Genomic DNA, 20,232 nt, shown 5'->3' with positions numbered 1-20,232 from the left:
CTGCTGGTTTTAAAACTCGATCATTGTGTTATTAGGTCGTTACTGATGAACAGCTCCTCGCTCTTTTTGTGCTTTAGTCTAACATCTGACCAAATCAGTTCAATAAGAAAAACAACACCAAAGCACCGAGATTTTGCTTTAGTGAAACGTTTTGTGTTTTTACATAAAGAGAAATCTTCAGAAACCTGGACGTCATAAAGCGTCTGACACTTCGATTAGTGACACTCGTGTTTTACACACAGACTCATAATCACCGTTCACGCAGATGAAATAAAGTCTGTTTCACGACTGTTAGAAGTGAAAGAGAACAGCAGAGAAACCCACTGACACTAAACTCTCGTGGAGTCCTGAGGGCGGAGGAGGACCTGATGGAGCACAGGTTTCGTCTCCAGCTGCAGTTGTTGTGCCAAAAAGTGATTTCCAATGTTTTTGTGTATTTTTTATGTGTAATATCTTTACGTATGTTGGTAAACGGACAAAGAGCTTTTATACAGAATAAAATTATCTTCATAACGCTGTGTTATTGTACTGACATTGTAACCAATCCGCTCCTTTATCCCCACTTAAAATGTTTTTACTGAACTGTCGTAATGTCGCTTCTGTCCTCTTGGTCAGCATACTCTGACAAAAGACGTTTTTAATGTTAATGAGATTTGTTTTAACGGCATAAATAAAGGTTCTATAAAAGTCGCTGCCAAAAACTGATCGCAGCTTCTACACGGATGTTGTTTGTGGCTCCAGATGACTTTATGTCATCCATAAGCGATGCATTTGACATGTTTCACATGTTATAGCCCAACAAGTTACTTATAGCAGTTTGATACGAGCAATCAGTTTTTGGCGCACCGTAACAGGGGCTTCCACGCGTGACTGAGCCATCAGCGCGCCTCGGCTCGGCTTTCACTCTGCTGCCCCTCAGAAGGGCTGAACATCTGGCAGCTCGTGCACAGTTAGCGCGAGCTTACACGTTTCCTTTGTTGTGCTACAGTCAGAGGCAACACCACGGTTACTGTTACCACACAGAACAAAGACGCGCGCCACCATCAGGCTGTGGAACATGTTGCCATGTTCACTCTGACCCAAGAAGTTTCAAATCGTCATGTTTTTAAAAAGTATCCCATTACTTTTGTAGTTAGATTCCTTCTTGCTGCTGGCAACACGAACAGTTTCTCTTTGTTTTTTAAGAAGAGTTGCCTCGTGCCCTTTCACCCACACCGAGTGTTTCCTAGAAGCCGTTCCACCTGAAACTCACCTGAAAGTCACCTGACACGCGTCTGTGGGCTGACGCGCACTCCACTCCGCAAACATTCACGCACACATTCTGCATTTCATGTAAATGAGCGGAGCTTGTTTTGTTCCTGGAGACTGGATTAAAGTGTGTGATGTCACCGTGCGCGTGCGCGTGCACGCGAGGGGTTGTTCGGGAGCTGCAGCTGAAGCAGCGACAGAAAGCGAGACTGCACCGCGCGACCGGCCGCTCCTCTCCAGCCCGAAGTAAGTGTCCGCGTTTGTGCCCATACTTCTGTTTTCACACTTTAGGTTGATTCTGCTGCTGCGGCTCATCGGCGACGCGCTTGTTTGTTTAGCTTCAGTTTAATCTTGTTGTTTGTTTACTCTTGAATGTGAAGGAAGGAAAGGCAGCAAGGGATTAAGGAAGGAGCCGAAACAAAGACATGAGACAGAAACGGGAGCGAAGGAATCAGAAGAAAGACAGGAAGCGGAACGAAAGCTCGTTTTACTCAAAGCTTTACGTTTTTGACTCGTCTGGAGCGTCTCTCTCCAAGTCACCTGTGTGCGCTCTGATTGGCTGCGGGCAGGTGAGGGGTTCGTGCGCGCGGCCTCCGGTCGGCCTCCGGATGCCAGAATGAACCCCGAGATCCAGGAGGAAGTTCTCCTGATGTCGCCCCTGCTCCTGAACCAGAGGGAGCATCCCACTGCTTTTCTTTGTTTTCTGATGCAAATACGTTTCCATTCAGGGCGGGGGGCGGAGGGGGCTCCTCGGGGGTGGCACAGAATCTGTGTTAGGCTTTAGAGAAATGAAACCAGGCTAGAAGAGGCTTTGTTTTGGGCCAATGAATCAGTATTCTTTTGAGGGGAACTCTAAAGAGCTCATTCAGACGCTGCTCGGTCGCCCCCTCCCTTCCCCTCCCCCTCCTCCTCCTCTTCATTGATGGGGGGCAGACTGGAGACCTGCTGAGAGCCGGTTCTCTCCTCATAAAAGGCCGCAGGAGGAGCGAGAGGAGCAGGATTTGCTGTGCCAGCTGACATGTGAAAGAGGACCATTGCTTTAATGGAGGCTGAAAGAGGAGTCTGTCATCTCGCAGCACAATGACAGCAGCGAGGGAGAGCAGGGCCTTCTGGGTAATTGACTCTCTCTCTTTGGAGGCTGCTCTCCATTTGTCCCCCGAGCCGACGGCTGCTGTTGCTGTGTGATGATCGCTGCCGTCAAACACCAAAGGAACGTGCTAATCCTGCAGCACACCACAGATACGTGCAAAACAACAGCCGAGTGTGTGTGTGTGCGCTGACAGCAGCTTCTGCATACATTAGCCCACTTTCATAATCCCACTGCTGCTGCTCTCACTACAATAGCCAGATTACTGGGCTGAGGCGCTGTGATACGGGAGGAGGTGAAAAGATTTGGTTTGGTCTGAATGTTTGAACCATCTGGCTCGATGACCCGCGTCCAGGCTGCGGATCAGCACACACACCACAACTCAACTCACATTCCTGTTTCAGCACAGACAGAAGTCCTGCTTTTCCAGCTCTTTGTATTTTGGCTGTGGATTCGTGTCTCTGTGATTCTGTGTTTGTGTTTCTGCGTAGTTGCTCTCGTGCTTCTTTGTGGCTTCGCTGTAGCCTTTCCGTGTCTCTGTCTCGCCGCGTGGCTCTTACTCGATCGGCTGCAAACATTAGAAACAAATGGAAGGTGTGGTTGTTCGTGGCAGCGCGTCCAGGCCTCTGGCTGCAGGGTGTCCACCTCTTTCTCACTGCTTGTGTTTGACTGACGTTGTATTGTGATGAATAATGTGTAAGTGTGAGTGTGTTTTTGTTTCTGCAGAATGCGAAGTTTGTTCTCAGTGACGCTGCTGCTGCTCCTGGCCCTGACGCTCACCGCTGAGGCCAGCAAAAGAGCCAAACATCACAAAGGTGTGGCTGTCCTTCATGTTCTGTCACCACACCGGGAAAGTCAAGTTTCTCTTCTTCTTCTTTTGTTAAAAAAAGTGCATTCCCAGGAATGCCTGTCACCACAGCAGGCATGCACTCAAGTAAAGCATTAAAGGTTAACGAGCATGAAAAACAAGTTTTTCCTGTCGGAAAACATCCAAAAAACACTCTTACCAGTTTTCATCTTTAAATTCCAGACTAACTCAGGCAAAGCTTTCCCTTCTGCTTTAGTAATGATCTTTGTGTAAATGACTGGAATATAGTGACTGTGAAGCATTCAGTCCAGAGAGCTGCTGGAGACTAAAGAGGAAAAAGTTTCACGAAATGGACAAAAACACAATAAGACGTGTTTCAGGTGCAGCTGAGCTCGGCTGTCAACAGATTTGTTTTTCTCAGCGTCTCATGCTGATGTACAGGAGCTCTCCCCATACGGAAAAGAAATAGTAAAAACTTATATGTGATTACTCATGAAAGTGGCCACTTTCTCATTACTTTCATACATTGTTTTAGGAAGTATCCAAAACATACAAGTTTCATTATATAATTTTTCAAGGGATCTTATATCTGGTTTCACTCTTGTATGCTTTTCATACAAGTTTCACACAAGACAGATACAAACTTTATAAGATTCATATATATCTTTTCCATATGGGTAAGCTCTCACTCTATTTAAATATGACATTTGATGACCTCGCTGCACTTTAATGACGGTATAAAGCCGTGGTTTGACCACCACTGGGATAGTTTCCGGGTTTTTCCAAGACTAGCTGCACAGGCAGCGGGCTGGAATACAACAGGAAACAAAAATCTGTTTGAGATCATAAAGCGATGCAAATGCAACGACCTGCAGAAGCTCACGTTAACATCCAGCTGAAGCAGACAGTGATGTTGTTGCTGTGAGCGGAGTCGTTTTCATCACAGCAACGATGTGCAAACGTGTCTGAGCGGGCCGTGGCGGTTTGGAGACAGGTTTCCTCCCACCAGGTGACCTGACCTGTGCAGAGGGTGAGAGTGTTGCAGGTTCATCCTCTGGGCAACTATTTGCTCACTGCAGCTATTTGCAATCAGTTGATGACGGTGCAATCACAGATCATTCCTCGTCACAAGTCCTAGTTTTATTCCAGTGTGACTGAGCTATAAAATCCCTCCTCACCTCACGCTGTCAGCACAAAACAAACATCAAAGAAAGAAACACTCTTCAGATTCAACAGAAACGTCTTTTAAGAGGCAGAAAAGCTAAATTTATCAGAGTGTTCAGTTATCCAGGTGGAATTAAACCACAAGTACAAACCTGTTCTTCTCTTTAGCTGAAACAAAGCAAAATGTTCTGCATGAAAACATTTTATGAGGCCACAAAACGTGAAACAGAAAAATGGCCTCCGGTGTGTTTAAACCATGTTGTGTCAGCGTGTTTGAGCCGCTGCAGGTGTCTGACCGACTCTCTGCTCAGCAGGCAGGCATGACAAGTCCCGGACGACCTCCGAGTGCTCCCCTGCAGAGACTCGGTACGGGAAGTGCATACCTGAACACGGAGACTGCGGGGACGGTGTGAGAGATGCCACCTGCAAAGATCGCACCGACAAGATTCCCTGCAAGATCCCCTGCAACTGGAAGAAGGACATCAGTAAGACTCCACACAGCTGACACCACACAGGGCAGAGCTCCTCCGGATGGTCACAGGGTGGAGCTCAAGACACAAACTCTAACATCTACACATTTACACTCGGGGTTCGCTGCCCTATTAAACGCTCTGAATTTATCTCCAGGACATGATTTCTCCTCTAAAAGACAAAAAGCTCCAATAATGCATTTTATTGTCTTTGATTTAAAACAGTCAAACTACTCTTTCAAGGATGTTTGATATAAAGGAAGGTTGGAGATTGGCCTGTAATTAGCTAAGACTGCTGGGTCTAGAGATGCTTTTTGAGTAAAGGTTTAACTACAGCCAGCTTGAAGGCCTGTGGTACATAGCCGATCATTAGAGATAGGTTGATCATATTTAAGATCGAAGCATTAATTAATGGCAGGACTTCTTTGAGCAGTTTTGTAGGAATGGGGTCTAAAAGACACGTTGAAGGTTTGGAGGAAGTAATTATTGAAGTTAACTCAGTATTCTTAAACTTAGTTACAGCGCTTTCAGAAAGACGTCTACTGTGATCAAGTCTACTCCCCACTGCTGTGTAATCAATTATTGTAAATGTAAATGTTATCAGGAAATGATCAGACAGGAGAGTGGGTGGGTTCTGACAACACCCCCGAATGACTTGGGGGTGTTGATTCATTTAAAACAACACAATCATCCTGCTGCAACCAGGTTTCTGTCAGGCAGAGTAAATTGATCTGTTGATCAATTATTAAGTCATGTACTAACAGAGACTTGGAGGAGAGAGACCTAATATTTAATAATCCACATTTCACAGTTTCACTCTTCGGTGCAGAGGTGGATCTTTCGTGCTTCTCCAAAAATATTTCATATTTCTTACTAAAATCACTGAATGACCCTGTGAAGCCATGAAATAACCACCAGGAAACTCAAATGTTTCAAAACGGGTGTTTATTGAAAGAAAAGATTCAATCTCATTTTGAATAAATGAGCTGTAATTGTATTATTTTTTCTACATTTGGCATTTTTGTGACTTTATTCAGGTTTTATAGAATAAAAGAAAAATCCCACTGATGATTCAGAGAAGTCAAAAAGTCATGTAAATGTGCCAATCAATGAAAAATGAATCAATTTAAATGAAGCTGGCAGCGATGCGTCTGGGAGGCAGAGGGGGGAACGTGCGGCGGCTTTGTGGGTTCAAAGTTCAAATCTTCTTTCAGGTGACTGCAAGTACAAGTTTGGGCCGTGGGGAAACTGCGACGCCACCACCAACACCAAGACCCGATCAGGGACGCTGAAGCGAGCGCTGTTCAACGCCGAGTGCCAGGCCACCGTCAAGGTGTCCAAACCCTGCTCCCCCAAAGTGAAGAAGGTCAAAGGTGAGAGTCCTCAGTAACCTTTAACAGTCACTGCAACAGACGACGACACGATCAAGTCACGTGTAGCTTCTGATGATGCTTTCGTAGCAATACTGTGCAGCACCGTCGTGATAAAAATAAAAAAGCCACGTTGAGCTCAGACGCCACCAACATCGAGAAAATGGAGGAGGAGCTTAATGATGCCGTTGGTGTGCAGTCAGAGGCGGATCCTTCACTCTTATACAGAGACGAAAGGTTTTAGAAAGGATTTCAGGCGAGTAAAGCAAAGAGAACATTTGACTTTGTGTTTGTAAAGCAGCCACAAGATGCCAAAAATCGCTGTTTCTGCAAACCTGATCAGAATCTCTGAGCGTTTACAAAAACTACACTGAAGTTCTGAAGGAGGCAGGGCTAAAGGCCAGGTGAAGGTGGCTCACCTGGTTCAGCTGGAAACTCACGTGCACAAGGCTGCAGTTTCCACGTTATACTGTCAGATAAAGACTCAACAATAATACTCTGAAAACCAGCAGGAGACAAAAAAGTTTATCTAAAAAAGGAGTTTTTCCTTCCCACTGTCCTACTTGCTCATAGGAGGTCGTATGATTGTTGGGTTTTTCTGTGTGTATTATAGTAGCGTCTACCTTACAATACAAAGCACCTTAAGGTGACTGTTGATGTCATTTGGCGCTAAATAAATACAGTGGAGCAAAAAAGTATTTAGTCAGCCACCGATTGTGCAAGTTCCCCCACCTAAAATGATGACAGAGGTCAGTAATTTGCACCAGAGGTACACTTCAACTGTGAGAGACAGAATGTGAAAAAAAAAATCCATGAATCCACATGGTAGGATTTGTAAAGAATTTATTGGTAAATCAGGGTGGAAAATAAGTATTTGGTCAATAACAAAAATACAACTCAATACTTTGTAACATAACCTTTGTTGGCAATAACAGAGGTCAAACGTTTACTATAGGTCTTTACCAGGTTTGCACACACAGTAGCTGGTATTTTGGCCCATTCCTCCATGCAGATCTTCTCGAGAGCAGTGATGTTTTGGGGCTGTCGCCGAGCAACACGGACTTTCAACTCCCGCCACAGATTTTCTATGGGGTTGAGGTCTGGAGACTGGCTAGGCCACTCCAGGACTTTCAAATGCTTCTTACGGAGCCACTCCTTTGTTGCCCGGGCGGTGTGTTTTGGATCATTGTCATGTTGGAAGACCCAGCCTCGTTTCATCTTCAAAGGTCTCACTGATGGAAGGAGGTTCTGGCTCAAAATCTCACGATACATGGCCCCATTCATTCTGTCCTTAACACGGATCAGTCGTCCTGTCCCCTTGGCAGAAAAACAGCCCCATAGCATGATGCTTCCACCCCCATGCTTCACAGTAGGTATGGTGTTCTTGGGATGCAACTCAGTATTCTTCTTCCTCCAAACACGACGAGTTGAGTTTATACCAAAAAGTTCTACTTTGGTTTCATCTGACCACATGACATTCTCCCAATCCTCTGCTGTATCATCCATGTGCTCTCTGGCAAACTTCAGACGGGCCTGGACATGCACTGGCTTCAGCAGCGGAACACGTCTGGCACTGCGGGATTTGATTCCCTGCCGTTGTAGTGTGTTACTGATGGTGACCTTTGTTACTTTGGTCCCAGCTCTCTGCAGGTCATTCACCAGGTCCCCCCGTGTGGTTCTGGGATCTTTGCTCACCGTTCTCATGATCATTTTGACCCCACGGGATGAGATCTTGCGTGGAGCCCCAGATGGAGGGAGATTATCAGTGGTCTTGTATGTCTTCCATTTTCTGATGATTGCTCCCACAGTTGATTTTTTCACACCACGCTGCTTGCCTATTGTAGATTCACTCTTCCCAGTCTGGTGCAGGTCTACAATACTTTTCCTGGTGTCCTTCGAAAGCTCTTTGGTCTTGGCCATGGCGGAGTTTGGAGTCTGACTGTTTGAGGCTGTGGACAGGTGTCTTTTATACAGATGATGAGTTCAAACAGGTGCCATTCATACAGGTAACGAGTGGGGGACAGAAAAGCTTCTTACAGAAGACGTTACAGGTCTGTGAGAGCCAGAGATTTTCCATGTTTGAGGTGACCAAATACTTATTTTCCACCCTGATTTACCAATAAATTCTTTACAAATCCTACCATGTGGATTCATGGATTTTTTTTTCACATTCTGTCTCTCACAGTTGAAGTGTACCTCTGGTGCAAATTACTGACCTCTGTCATCATTTTAGGTGGGGGAACTTGCACAATCGGTGGCTGACTAAATACTTTTTTGCCCCACTGTAAAGTTGAATTGAATTAAAAACCTGTTTCTTACTCGTGCTCCAAGCATCTGAGCTCTGAGCCATAACGCCGTCTCCCAGAGATCTGATTGGTCAGTAGGTGTTGCTAACCTGAAGCATTAGCTGCTGAGGCCGGTCGGCAGCACCTTCAGATTCAGACCTGATGATAAAACCTGATCTTCCTCGCCTCCACCAGAGCAAACGTGCGGGATTCATCATGGGGAACGATGTTGTAACATGAATGTCTGATGCTTTGCTTCCTCAGGCGAGAAGAAGTCCAACTGAAGGATGTACCGCGACAGAAGACGGCGGCATTTCGTCCTCTTCCTCAACGATCGTCTTCCCTCCTTTGAATACACAAAATGAGAGACTCCTCCAAAACACACCGACCGCCTCTCCTTGCTTTTGATTCTTGTTTTTCTGGTTTCTGATTTGATGTTTTTCTGGATTAAAGCTTTTCCGACACTGTCCCGCTAGATGATGAGAATAATCCTCGTAGCTGATAGTTTGTTAACCATTACACTGAGATAGTCCTAAAGCTTGTACAGTAGCCACCTGTGAATTCAGACTAAACTGGACGCTGGTCCTCACGGGATCGTCACGAGTTTGTTTGTAGGCGAGTTTAGTTTTAAAGAATCTGAGAAAATCCTCTATGAAATCTATTTTTTAAACTATAGATTATTGTTGCTGCAGGATGAAACTGTACAAATAAGCAAAATAAAGACTGTACATTGCTTTGGTGAAGACTCTGGCGTGATTACTGGTGCACAGACACGATGGCTGTCATAATAATAAAAGGTTCGTGCATATTCAAGAACGGGGTTCAGTTTGGAGGCACAAATCACAAGCTTTGTTCACTACAGGAACTCAGTGACCCGAATCTTTAAGCAGACAGATCGACTTCTCCACATTTAAAGTGTCGGTAAGTTCTCCAGGAGTTCCTCAGGGTTCTATTCTCGGTCCTCTACAGTTTCAACTAAAAACACAAAAATCTGCTTTAACTCTGCTTCTGGTCTCCACCAAGCAACCTCTGAGGCAACCAAAGTCCACTAGAGGCTCCAGCAGAGTCATAGACTTTCATGTTAAAACTTTCTACCAGAAATAAGCATGTTCACAGCCTTAAACGTGTTTCTTAGCAGTAATGACGCTGTTTTATTTCCTTTATTGTGCTGCATCTACCAAACACTTTCTTAATAATAAAGATGAACAGTAGCTGCAGCCTTGACAGCATTTATGCCTTGTTACATCAGTCACTGCTCATTAAACACATCATGGAGAAGCAGCAGGAAGTAGATGGATTAATTAACTACATAAACATCAAACATTTACAGCCCAAATTGTGATAAGAGGCCATGTCATCTGAGCTGGAAATGGAGACATGATGGCATTATCTGCTTTGATTTAAGGACGTTTTGCACCACCGGCTGTTTGTCAGACCAACCACTGAGCTGCAAGGATGGAAACAACCTTTTGTTCGCATTTGTTTTGCCCATCTTAAATCTCCTTCTACATTTAGATGGAAACCTGCGATAGGACCAAACTCCATGAAAGGAAAGCAAAAAGCCAGCTGCCAAAAACAAAACAAAAACGCACCAGTGCTGTTACAGCCGCCTGCAGCGGCAGCGCAGGAGGCTGCAGAAGGTTTTTCTGAAGGTCACGTTGCACAGGGCATAGCAGCCGGGGTTGACAGTGCTGTTCACGTAGCACAGCCAGTATCCTGTGGTCCACAGGGCGTCAGGAATGCGGCAATGGCAGAAGGCAGCAACAACGGCCATGACATTGTACGGCGTCCAGGTGAGGACAAATACCAGGATGATGGCCAGGATGGTCCTCGTGACCCTCCTCTCCCTCGCCATCACTCGCTGCCGCCTCCTCTCATGTGAGCTGATGTCGGGGCAGGAGGAGAAGACTGCCGAGGCCGCCCTGTGGAGGTCAGCGTTGAATGAGTCTTCAGATTCAGTCTTGTTGTGGTCTTCGTCTCCGGTGGGTTTGACAGCAGTTTGAGAGGGATGCTTCTGAGGAGACAAACAAGCCACCTTCACTTCTTTTCATCAGGCGGCCTTACAACCAATCTCTCTATTTGGATTGAACAGGGAGCCAATATAGTAGACACATGCTCTCTTTGCATTCCTTGTCCATTCTCTTGCCTTTTAGACTACAGCCATCTTTGGGAGGTAGAGCAGGTCATCTTAGAGTCATTTAAATGACTCCAAGGTTTCCTTACAGTGTCGCTGAAGGCTGAAGTAATGCTATCCAGAGGAAGCGTCTGGCTTCATAAGGCATTTCTAAGATTTAGTACAATAACCTCAGTTTGATCTGAATTAAGAAGCAGAAAGTTAGCGGCCATCCAGGTCTTTATGTCTTTAAGACATTCCTGCAGTTTAACTCATTGGTGTGTGTTATCTGGCTTCATGGACAGATAGAGCTGGGTGTCATCAGCATAGCAGTGTAAATGTATGCTATGTCTTCTAATGATGCTGCCTAAGGGAAGCATGTATAATGTAAACAGAATTGGTCCTAGCACTGAACCCTGTGGAACTCCATAATTAACCTCAGTGTGTGAAGAGGACTCTCCATTTACATGCACAAACTGGAGTCTATTAGATAGATATGATACAAACCACTGCAGTGCAGTACCTGTAATACCTACAGCATGTTCTAATCGCTCTAATAGGATATTATGGTCGACAGTATCGAACGCTGCACTGAGGTCTAGCAGGACAAGCACAGAGATGAGTCCACTGTCAGAGGCCATAAGAAGATCATTTGTAACCTTCACTAAAGCTGTTTCTGTGCTGTGATGAGCTCTGAAACCTGACTGAAACTCTTCAAATAAACCTCTGCAGATGATCTGTTAGCTGTTTGACAACTACTCTTTCAAGGATGTCTGATATAAAGGAAGGTTGGAGATTGGCCTATAATTAGCTAAGACTGCTGGGTCTAGAGATGCTTTTTGAGTAAAGGTTTAACTACAGCCAGCTTGAAGGCCTGTGGTACATAGCCGATCATTAGAGATAGGTTGATCATATTTAAGATCGAAGCATTAATTAATGGCAGGACTTCTTTGAGCAGTTTTGTAGGAATGGGGTCTAAAAGACACGTTGATGGTTTGGAGGAAGTAATTATTGAAGTTAACTCAGAAAGATCAATTAGAGAAAAAGAGTCTAACTTAACATCAATGGTACTAAGAGTAGCTGTAGATAATATTACATCTGTGGGATGATTACTGGTAATTTTTTCTCTAATGATAAAAATTTTATTTGTGAAGAAGTTCATGAAGTCATTACTAGTTAACGTTAAAGGGATGGTTGGCTCAACAGAGCTCTGACTGTTTGTCAGCCTGGCTACAGAGCTGAAGAGAAACCTGGGGTTGTTCTTATTTTCTTCAATCAGTGATGAATAGTAAGATGTTCTGGCTTTGTGGAGGGCTTTCTTATAAAGCAGCAAACTATTTCTCCAGGCTAAATGATGATCCTCTAAATTTGTGACACGCCATTTCCTCTCCAGATTACGAGTCATCTGCTTTAGGCTACGTGTTTGAGAATTATACCACGGAGTCAGGTACTTCTGATTAGAGACCTTCGTTTTCACAGGAGCTACAGTATCCAGAGTCGTACGTAGGTAGGAGGTGAAATTATTAACAAGATGATCAACCTCTGTTGGAGCAGCGTTCAGGCAGCTGCTCTGCTCTGTGTTGGTACAGGGCACTGAAGATGATAACAGTGGGTGGATTATATTCTTAAACTTAGTTACAGCGCTTTCAGAAAGACATCTACTGTGATAAAGTCTACTCTCCACCGCTGTGTAATCAATTATTGTAAATGTAAATGTTATCAGGAAATGATCAGACAGCAGAGGGTTTTCAGGAAACACTGTTAAATGTTCAGTTTCTATGCCATATGTTAAAACAAGGTCTAGAGTGTGATTAAAGTGGTGGGTGGGTTCTTTTACATTTTGAGAGAAGCCAATTGAGTCTAATAACAGATTAAATGCCATGTTGAGGCTGTCATTTTTAGCATCTACATGGATGTTAAAATCACCCACAATAATTATTTTATCTGAGCTCAGAACTAAATTAGATATAAAGTCTGAGAAATCAGACAGAAACTCTGTGTAAGGCCCAGGTGGACGATAGATGATAACAAGTAAGACTGGTTTCTGAGTTTACAGCTGGGGTGGACGAGGCTAAGCATCAGGCTTTCAAATGAATTAAAAGTCTGTCTTCGTCTTTCATTAATTAATAGGCTGGTGTGAAAAATTGCTGCCACACCTCCCCCTCGGCCTGTGCTTCGAGATTTCTGGTAGTTAGAATGACTCGGGGGTGTTGATTCATTTAAACTAACATAATCATCCTGCTGCAACCAGGTTTCTGTAAGGCAGAGTAAATCAATTTGTTGATCAATTATTAAGTCATGTACTAACAGAGACTTGGAGGAGAGAGACCTAATATTTAATAATCCACATTTCACTGTTTTACTCTTTGGTTCAGATGTGGATACTGTATTGTTCTTTCTTTGTAATTGTTTATGTTTAAGTTGTTTGTTGCTGGTTTTTAGTTTGTTTTTTGTCTGTTTGGGAGCTGACACAGTCTCTATGGAGATGGGTTTTTGGGGGGGTAGCAGGAGGAGAGAAGCTGCAGAGAGGCGTGTAAGACTGCAAGTCTGCTTCCTGGTCCCAACTCTGGATACTCATATTTTGGGGGGTTTAATAAATTTGTCCATATTTCTAGAAATGAGAGCTGCTCCATCCAAAGTGGGATGGATGCCGTCTCTCCTAACAAGACCAGGTTTCCTCCAGAAGGTTTGCCAATTATCTATGAAGCCCACATCGTTTCTGGGACACCACTCAGACAGCCAGCGATTTAAGGAGAACATGCGGCTAAACATGTCACTCCTGGTCTGATTGGGGAGGGGACCAGAGAAAACTACAGAGTCCCACAAAGTTACACACCGATTCAATATTGATTTTAGTGACCTCCGATTGGCGTAACCGGGTGTCATTACTGCCGACGTGAATTATGATCTTACTGAATTTACGTTTACCCTTAGCCAGCAGTTTTAAATTTCCTTCAATGTCGCCTGCTCTGGCCCCTGGAAGACAATTGACTATGGTTGCCGGTGTCTCTAGCTTCACATGTCTGAGAACAGAATCACCAATTACCAGAGTTTGACCCCCGGCGGGTGTGTCGCCGAGTGGGGAAAAACGGTTAGACACATGAACGGGTTGCTGGTGTACCTGGGGCTTCTGTTTAGGACTATGTTCCTCCTCACAGTCACCCAGCCACCCTCTTTCCCCAGCTGCTTGGGGTCTGCCAGGGAACAGCTAGCGGGGCCTACGCTATCTTCGGCTGCACCAGCTACAGGGGCCTGGCTAGCTACGGGTGAATGAAGGGTGCGAAGCCGAGTCTCCAATTCAGTAATCCTGGCCTCCAGATTGAGAGGCTGAGGAATAACCTCCAGCACTGTCAGAGTGCTTATTTACAGTCCTAATATCATCTCTTTTCCTCCATAACCTCCGCTCTGACACAAATGTGCTGCAGTGCAGTCACAGATCTGCCATCCGAGTTCCTCGACCCTCCGAGCAGCAGCCCGGACTCTCAGCCAGCCTCCAAATATTTATGCAGAGCTCATTAAAGTGGACAAAATGCCGCGTTTCCTCCTCCGCCTCATAACGATATCATTTTAAACACTAATAAGGAGCTCAGGATCACTCGGCTGCTGTGCTCAGATCAGCTTTATTAATGTCAAAAAAGGCATTTTGTTTGTACCCACACATTCTGCAGCCTGTAAACACTCATAGATATATAGAACAGAAATATGCTTTATTGTGGAAATCCAGGTGTTCCAGCAACAAAGTGACAGGAAGTTGGAGCATTCAGAAATCGGAAGACACACTGCTGCATGTGAAGGCCCAGCTCAGTGAGCTCAAAGAAATAACTGGAAGAATGATAAATGTCTAAAAATGATCATAATGTGAAGCCTCGCAGCGAGGTCACTGCTCCTCTAACTAAACATGTGACACAATGTGCAGGAAAGTGCAGGACAGGTAAAGATGCCATGGGAACACCAGCCCATCCACATCAACGGGTCAGCATCACAGAGGACTTCTCCTGGACCCTCACACAGACACTGCTATCAGGAAAGCTCGCCAGTGGCTTTACTTCCTGAGGAGGCTGAGGAAGTTTGGCATGAACGCCAACATCACCTCAAATTCTTACAGGTGTGCGATCGAGAGCTTGCTGATGAGCTGCATCACAGTTTGGTACGAAGCTGCTCAGCCAGCAGCCAGAAATCACTACAGAGGGTGGTGAAGGCAGCAGAGCACATCACTGGCACGAGGCTTCCTGCCATTCAGGACATTTATCTCCAGCCTCCATCATCAAGGACCACAGCCACCCAGCACATCAGCTGTTCTCCTTGTTACCATCTGGCAGATGTTACAGGAGTCTGTCTGCTCGGACTACAAGACTTAAAAACAGTTTTTACCACCAAGCCATACGACACCTCAACCACAACACTTAAACACACACACACAGTCCACAGCACAGCACTCAGAAGCTACCTGCAGCTTCACAAGTACTCTGTATAATCTGCACTGGTCACGCCACTTTATTGTCATTGATATTTATATTTAAAAGTGCAATACTGTAATTTTCTGCTGCTCATTCCTGTGCAATATCCCATCTGCCCCCCCTCACATTCCTGTTTAAGATTTTCTTAATTTAATCACTAGTGTACATATATTTATACATACATATATATATAGTCAGTTAACTGAAAATCTCTTTTTCTTTTACTACATCTTATTAATATTTTGCTCTTTTCTATTTTTCTATATATTTTTTATTATTTTATTTTATTTTTTCTACTATACCATGCTGCTGAGTGACTGCTGCTCATCAAATACATTTCATTGCGATGTTGACCCTGTGCTAATTTGCATATGACAAATAAAACTGAAAACTGCTAGCGAGTTGGCTATGAGCTAAGCTAAGCTAGCGAAACCCTAAAGACGAAGCGAGTAAAGTGCGTGAAGATATGAAAAGCGAAGTTATCTATACGGTTTTTAATAAACTGCTACAAGAACACCACTGTGTGTTGGAACAGGAACAGGAAGTGATACTCTACCGCAGAGAGTGAACAGGAAGTGACAGCGCCCCCTGACAACAACATTAGAGACGGTAAACAGATGAAACACATCCTTACCCAGTGTCTCCAGCTACTCTCGGCCTGCGCTGTATCATCTGGACTTCTACATGTCTTCTTCTTCCTTCTGGTCTTTGGCGTGCAGGACTGGAGCTGGTTCGGGGTCAGGTCTGAGCAGGGGTCACTCGTCCCCATGCCTCGCCGCCTCAGCAGGAAGTCTTTCAAGGAGGGACTGGAAGCCCTGAGAGCACCCTGGTTTGGCATGAGCACACTCATTCGGCTGTAGCTGGCAACTGACAGGTGGCTGTAGAGGCCGATCATGATGATTGCCGGCAGGTAAAAGGAGGGAAGAGTCGTCCCCATAGTAACAGCAGGGCTAACAAGTAGACGGATGTAACACTGATCGTGAGGGACGACGCGCCCGCCCTTATCTGTCTGCCAGGACAGGATGGCGGGAGCCCAGAGAATGAAAGAAAGCAGCCAGGCGGCAGCAATCATCAGGCACGCCATCCTGCCCGTCCGCCGCACTGGGTAGCTGAGCGGTCGCGTCAGGCAAAAGTACCGATCCAGACTGATGAGCAGCAGGTTCAGGACCGAGGCGCTGCTCGCCACGTAGTCAAGGACGAGCCACGCGTCACATAGCACGGGGCCCAGCAGCCAGCGGCCCTGCAGCTTATACAGCGTGTACACGTTCATGGAGAACAGGCCGATGATCAGGTCGGCCACCGCCAGGCTCAGCAGGAAGTAATTGTTGACCATCTGCAGGTGACGGTTCACTTTGATGGACAGGATCACCAAAGTGTTGCCGAGAACGGTGAGGATGCTGAGGGAGGTGGTAACCATGGCAATGAGGACCAGCTGAGCGGTGCTGTACGGATATGGTGGTGAGAGCGGAGGCACACGGGAGGTGTTGACGGAGAGGCGGAGCAAAGTAGGCGTCGGTTCCATGTTTCCTAAAGTCACACACAAGAAGACTTTGAAATTATTGAACTGAAACGAGATCAAAGTGACCACAAAATAATAACAAGTGTTAAAACAGAAAAGACAGCGTTCCTTAAATCAGTCAACACTGAACCGTCAGCCTAGTGTGTGAAATTCAAAGAGTTCCTGATGTACTGGTTATTTTCCCATCAACTCAGGAGATAAAGAGCAAATCAAAGAAGCGAACATCAAATGGTCATCAATGGATGTTAATGACTTTTACTAATATAATTAAAAGAAAGAACTTTGTATACTTGCCCTGAAAATGAATCAGTATCTTCCTGAGAATGATTTCCTCTTCCTCACAGAAGCTGTTTTATTGCAGCTCACACAGAAACGATGAAGCTAAACAGTTTATACGAAGTTCTCCTCGTGCAGGATTTTATTTTCTTGCAGCAAAAACTGAAGATGTTTGAAGTTTATTATAAAGATCTCGTTACATTTAATGCAAAATGTTGAAACTCCTGTGATCATTCCCAAACCTCAGTTTGGACCACATGAAAGATTTAAATGTGCAAAAGGAGCATTCATGTGGAAACGACGGATAAATGTGACAAACTAACGATGAGCTGCAGCTCTGATCAGATACAGTCACAGCTGTGTCACACTCACATCGACATTTACCTGCTCGAGGTGCAGCTTTTGCACTTCTGTGTTATTACCTTGGTAAAAGTACTTTCACTTCAGAGAAATTTCCTCCAGCTCTGAGGAACTGACTGAAAAACACGTTTAAGCCTTCAAAATAAAAGCAGATTTCCTGACAGAATGAACCGGCAGGAGTTGCTGCGAGCGCGTTCAGAGGTTCGGTCCAGCTCACCGGGGGTGTTGGAGCTGCTCAGCTTGCCGCTGTCTGCCTGTCCATCAGTCCATCTGCAGCAGTTTACATGCAGCCTCCGTCCTGACGTCATCAGATGTGGGATGTAATGACACATTAGAGAAGATGAGCCCAGCTTCAGTTACCACCACACGGGTTTTAACTTCATCTTCCTCCCAGCATTACCGTTAGTGAAGACACTGCAGCAGGCACAGAGAAGCAAACGGAAACCTCCAGCACTGTCAGAGTGCTTATTTACAGTCCTAATATCATCTCTTTTCCTCCATGTTATCTGATTAACCTCCGCTCTGACACAAATGTGCTGCAGTGCAGTCACAGATCTGCCATCCGAGTTCCTCGACCCTCCGAGCAGCAGCCCGGACTCTCAGCCAGCCTCCAAATATTTATGCAGAGCTCATTAAAGTGGACAAAATGCCGCGTTTCCTCCTCCGCCTCATAACGATATCATTTTAAACACTAATAAGGAGCTCAGGGTCACTCGGCTGCTGTGCTCACATCAGCTTTATTACCGTTTTCCTCGAGTGCTTAAACACAGTCCTTGAAACTATGCCTCGTATTCCCCAAACAGTAAACACAAATCCATGACGTCTCACCATATTTCCCAAACATCGTGTTATCAGGTTGAAATGCAGCTCTACACTCAAAACCATTCACCCTGCTGAAAAACCAAACTTTGCCACAGACAGCACACACAAGGCCTCAAAAACACACACACAATAACATAGTCGTACACATTGAACACAAAAAATGCAACCAATGTACAGACGTAGACAAAGGTGGTACCCACAATGGTCCCAGAAATAACTTTAATCTGACAAAAGTAATAATAAATAAAAATTCTATTAATCTTAACCAATGAAAGTTGGACACTGCTTTTCAACCATGCTTCAAATGAATTATTTAAAAAATAAATGCATGAAACAGGCCTGGACAAAAATGATTAAAGGTAAAGGATATAAGACCATCTCCAAGCAGCTAGATGTTCCTGTGACTACAGCTGCACGGCATTCACAAATTTCAGATCCATGGGAGCCAACCTCCCTGGACGCAGGAGGGAAATTGAGATGGATAATCCGAATGGTAACAAAAGAGCGCAGAAAGACTTCTAAAGAGATCCAAGCTGAACTTCATGCTCAAGGAACATCAGTGCCAGATCGCACCATCCGTCGTTGTTTGAGCCAAAGTGGCAGGCGTCGCCTTGGCCTGGAGGTGCACACGACATAAGGCTCTAAAGTAACTCCTCGGAGTGACCACAGGAACGGTTCATAGTGTTCATAGCTCAGGGAAATGGGTGTGCTCTTTGGAAAGTGGCATTATGCTTTTGAAATTTGGCTTCATTAGATTGCTTAAACACTATAACCAATCAAGAAAAACTGTAATCCCAAAGAAGGCATTTTTACCGCCTACCCACACATCCTGAAGCCTGTAAACACTCATAGAAATATAGAACAGAAATATGCTTTATTGTGGAAATCCAGGTGTTCCAGCAGCAGAGTTACAGGAAGTTGCAGCATTCAGAAATCAGAAAACTGCTGCATGTGAAGGCCCAGCTCAGTGAGCTGCCCTCGTGGTTACTGCAGGACTTCATGTTTTAATAATGAAGCTGACAGGTTATCCCAGATAAATGCACCGCGGACATCAGCTGGGCTTCGAACAAGGCTTAAATCATCGAGTCAATAAAGAAAAGATGCAACAAATCTGTGAGCACGAACAAATAAAACCACAGATGAAGTTCCATCTCCATAGAGACTGTGTCAGCTCCCAAACAGACAAAAAACAAACTAAAAACCAGCAACAAACAACTTAAACATAAACAATTACAAAGAAATAACAATACAGTATCCACATCTGAACCAAAGAGTAAAACAGTGAAATGTGGATTATTAAATATCAGGTCTCTCTCCTCCAAGTCTCTGTTAGTAGATGACTTAATAATTGATCAACAAATTGATTTACTCTGCCTTACAGAAACCTGGTTGCAGCAGGATGATTATGTTAGTTTAAATGAATCAACACCCCCGAGTCATTCTAACTACCAGAAACCTCGAAGCACAGGCCGAGGGGGAGGTGTGGCAGCAATTTTTCACACCAGCCTATTAATTAATGAAAGACCAAGACAGACTTTTAATTCATTTGAAAGCCTGATGCTTAGCCTCGTCCACCCCAGCTGTAAACTCAGAAACCAGTCTTACTTGTTCTCATCTATCGTCCACCTGGGCCTTACACAGAGTTTCTGTCTGATTTCTCAGACTTTATATCTAATTTAGTTCTGAGCTCAGATAAAATAATTATTGTGGGTGATTTTAACATCCATGTAGATGCTAAAAATGACAGCCTCAACATGGCATTTAATCTGTTATTAGACTCAATTGGCTTCTCTCAAAATGTAAAAGAACCCACCCACCACTTTAATCACACTCTAGATCTTGTTTTAACATATGGCATAGAAACTGAACATTTAACAGTGTTTCCTGAAAACCCTCTGCTGTCTGATCATTTCCTGATAACATTTACATTTACAATAATTGATTACACAGCGGTGGAGAGTAGACTTTATCACAGTAGATGTCTTTCTGAAAGCGCTGTAACTAAGTTTAAGAATATAATCCACCCACTGTTATCATCTTCAATGCCCTGTACCAACACAGAGCAGAGCAGCTATCTGAACGCTACCCCAACAGAAGTCGATTATCTTGTTAATAATTTCACCTCCTACCTACGTACGACTCTGGATACTGTAGCTCCGGTGAAAACTAAGGTCTCTAATCAGAAGTACCTGACTCCATGGTATAATTCTCAAACACGTAGCCTAAAGCAGATGACTCGTAATCTGGAGAGGA

At 44.6% G+C, this 20,232-nt stretch overlaps 2 protein-coding genes across 3 annotated transcripts; one reads left to right on the top strand and one right to left on the bottom strand.

Moving 5' to 3' along the window:
• Window positions 1–1,321: 1,321 nt before the first annotated feature.
• Window positions 1,322–9,171, top strand: mdkb (midkine b). 2 transcript variants are annotated; one of them, XM_080876401.1, is made up of 5 exons: window positions 1,322–1,494; window positions 3,062–3,150; window positions 4,622–4,792; window positions 5,992–6,150; window positions 8,697–9,171. In XM_080876401.1, exons 1-5 carry the CDS (start codon window positions 1,337–1,339, stop codon window positions 8,714–8,716), a joined length of 597 nt encoding a protein of 198 aa, XP_080732527.1. In that variant the 5' UTR covers window positions 1,322–1,336; the 3' UTR covers window positions 8,717–9,171. The 2 variants fall into 2 exon arrangements, with proteins under 2 accessions (XP_080732527.1, XP_080732526.1); XM_080876400.1 differs by having other exon boundaries at window positions 4,619–4,792.
• Window positions 9,172–10,032: 861 nt separating this feature from the next.
• chrm4b (cholinergic receptor, muscarinic 4b) lies at window positions 10,033–17,489 on the bottom strand (the record flags this gene model as incomplete). The annotated part of the gene is made up of 3 exons (XM_080872726.1): window positions 10,033–10,467; window positions 15,637–16,529; window positions 17,375–17,489. 3 exons carry the CDS (start codon window positions 17,487–17,489, stop codon window positions 10,033–10,035), a joined length of 1,443 nt encoding a protein of 480 aa, XP_080728852.1.
• Window positions 17,490–20,232: the final 2,743 nt, after the last annotated feature.

This window comes from Rhamphochromis sp. 'chilingali' (assembly GCF_963969265.1).
Source record: "Rhamphochromis sp. 'chilingali' genome assembly, chromosome: 2".
Taxonomy (NCBI): domain Eukaryota; kingdom Metazoa; phylum Chordata; class Actinopteri; order Cichliformes; family Cichlidae; genus Rhamphochromis; species Rhamphochromis sp. 'chilingali'.
This window is presented reverse-complemented; position numbering and strand designations above follow the sequence as displayed.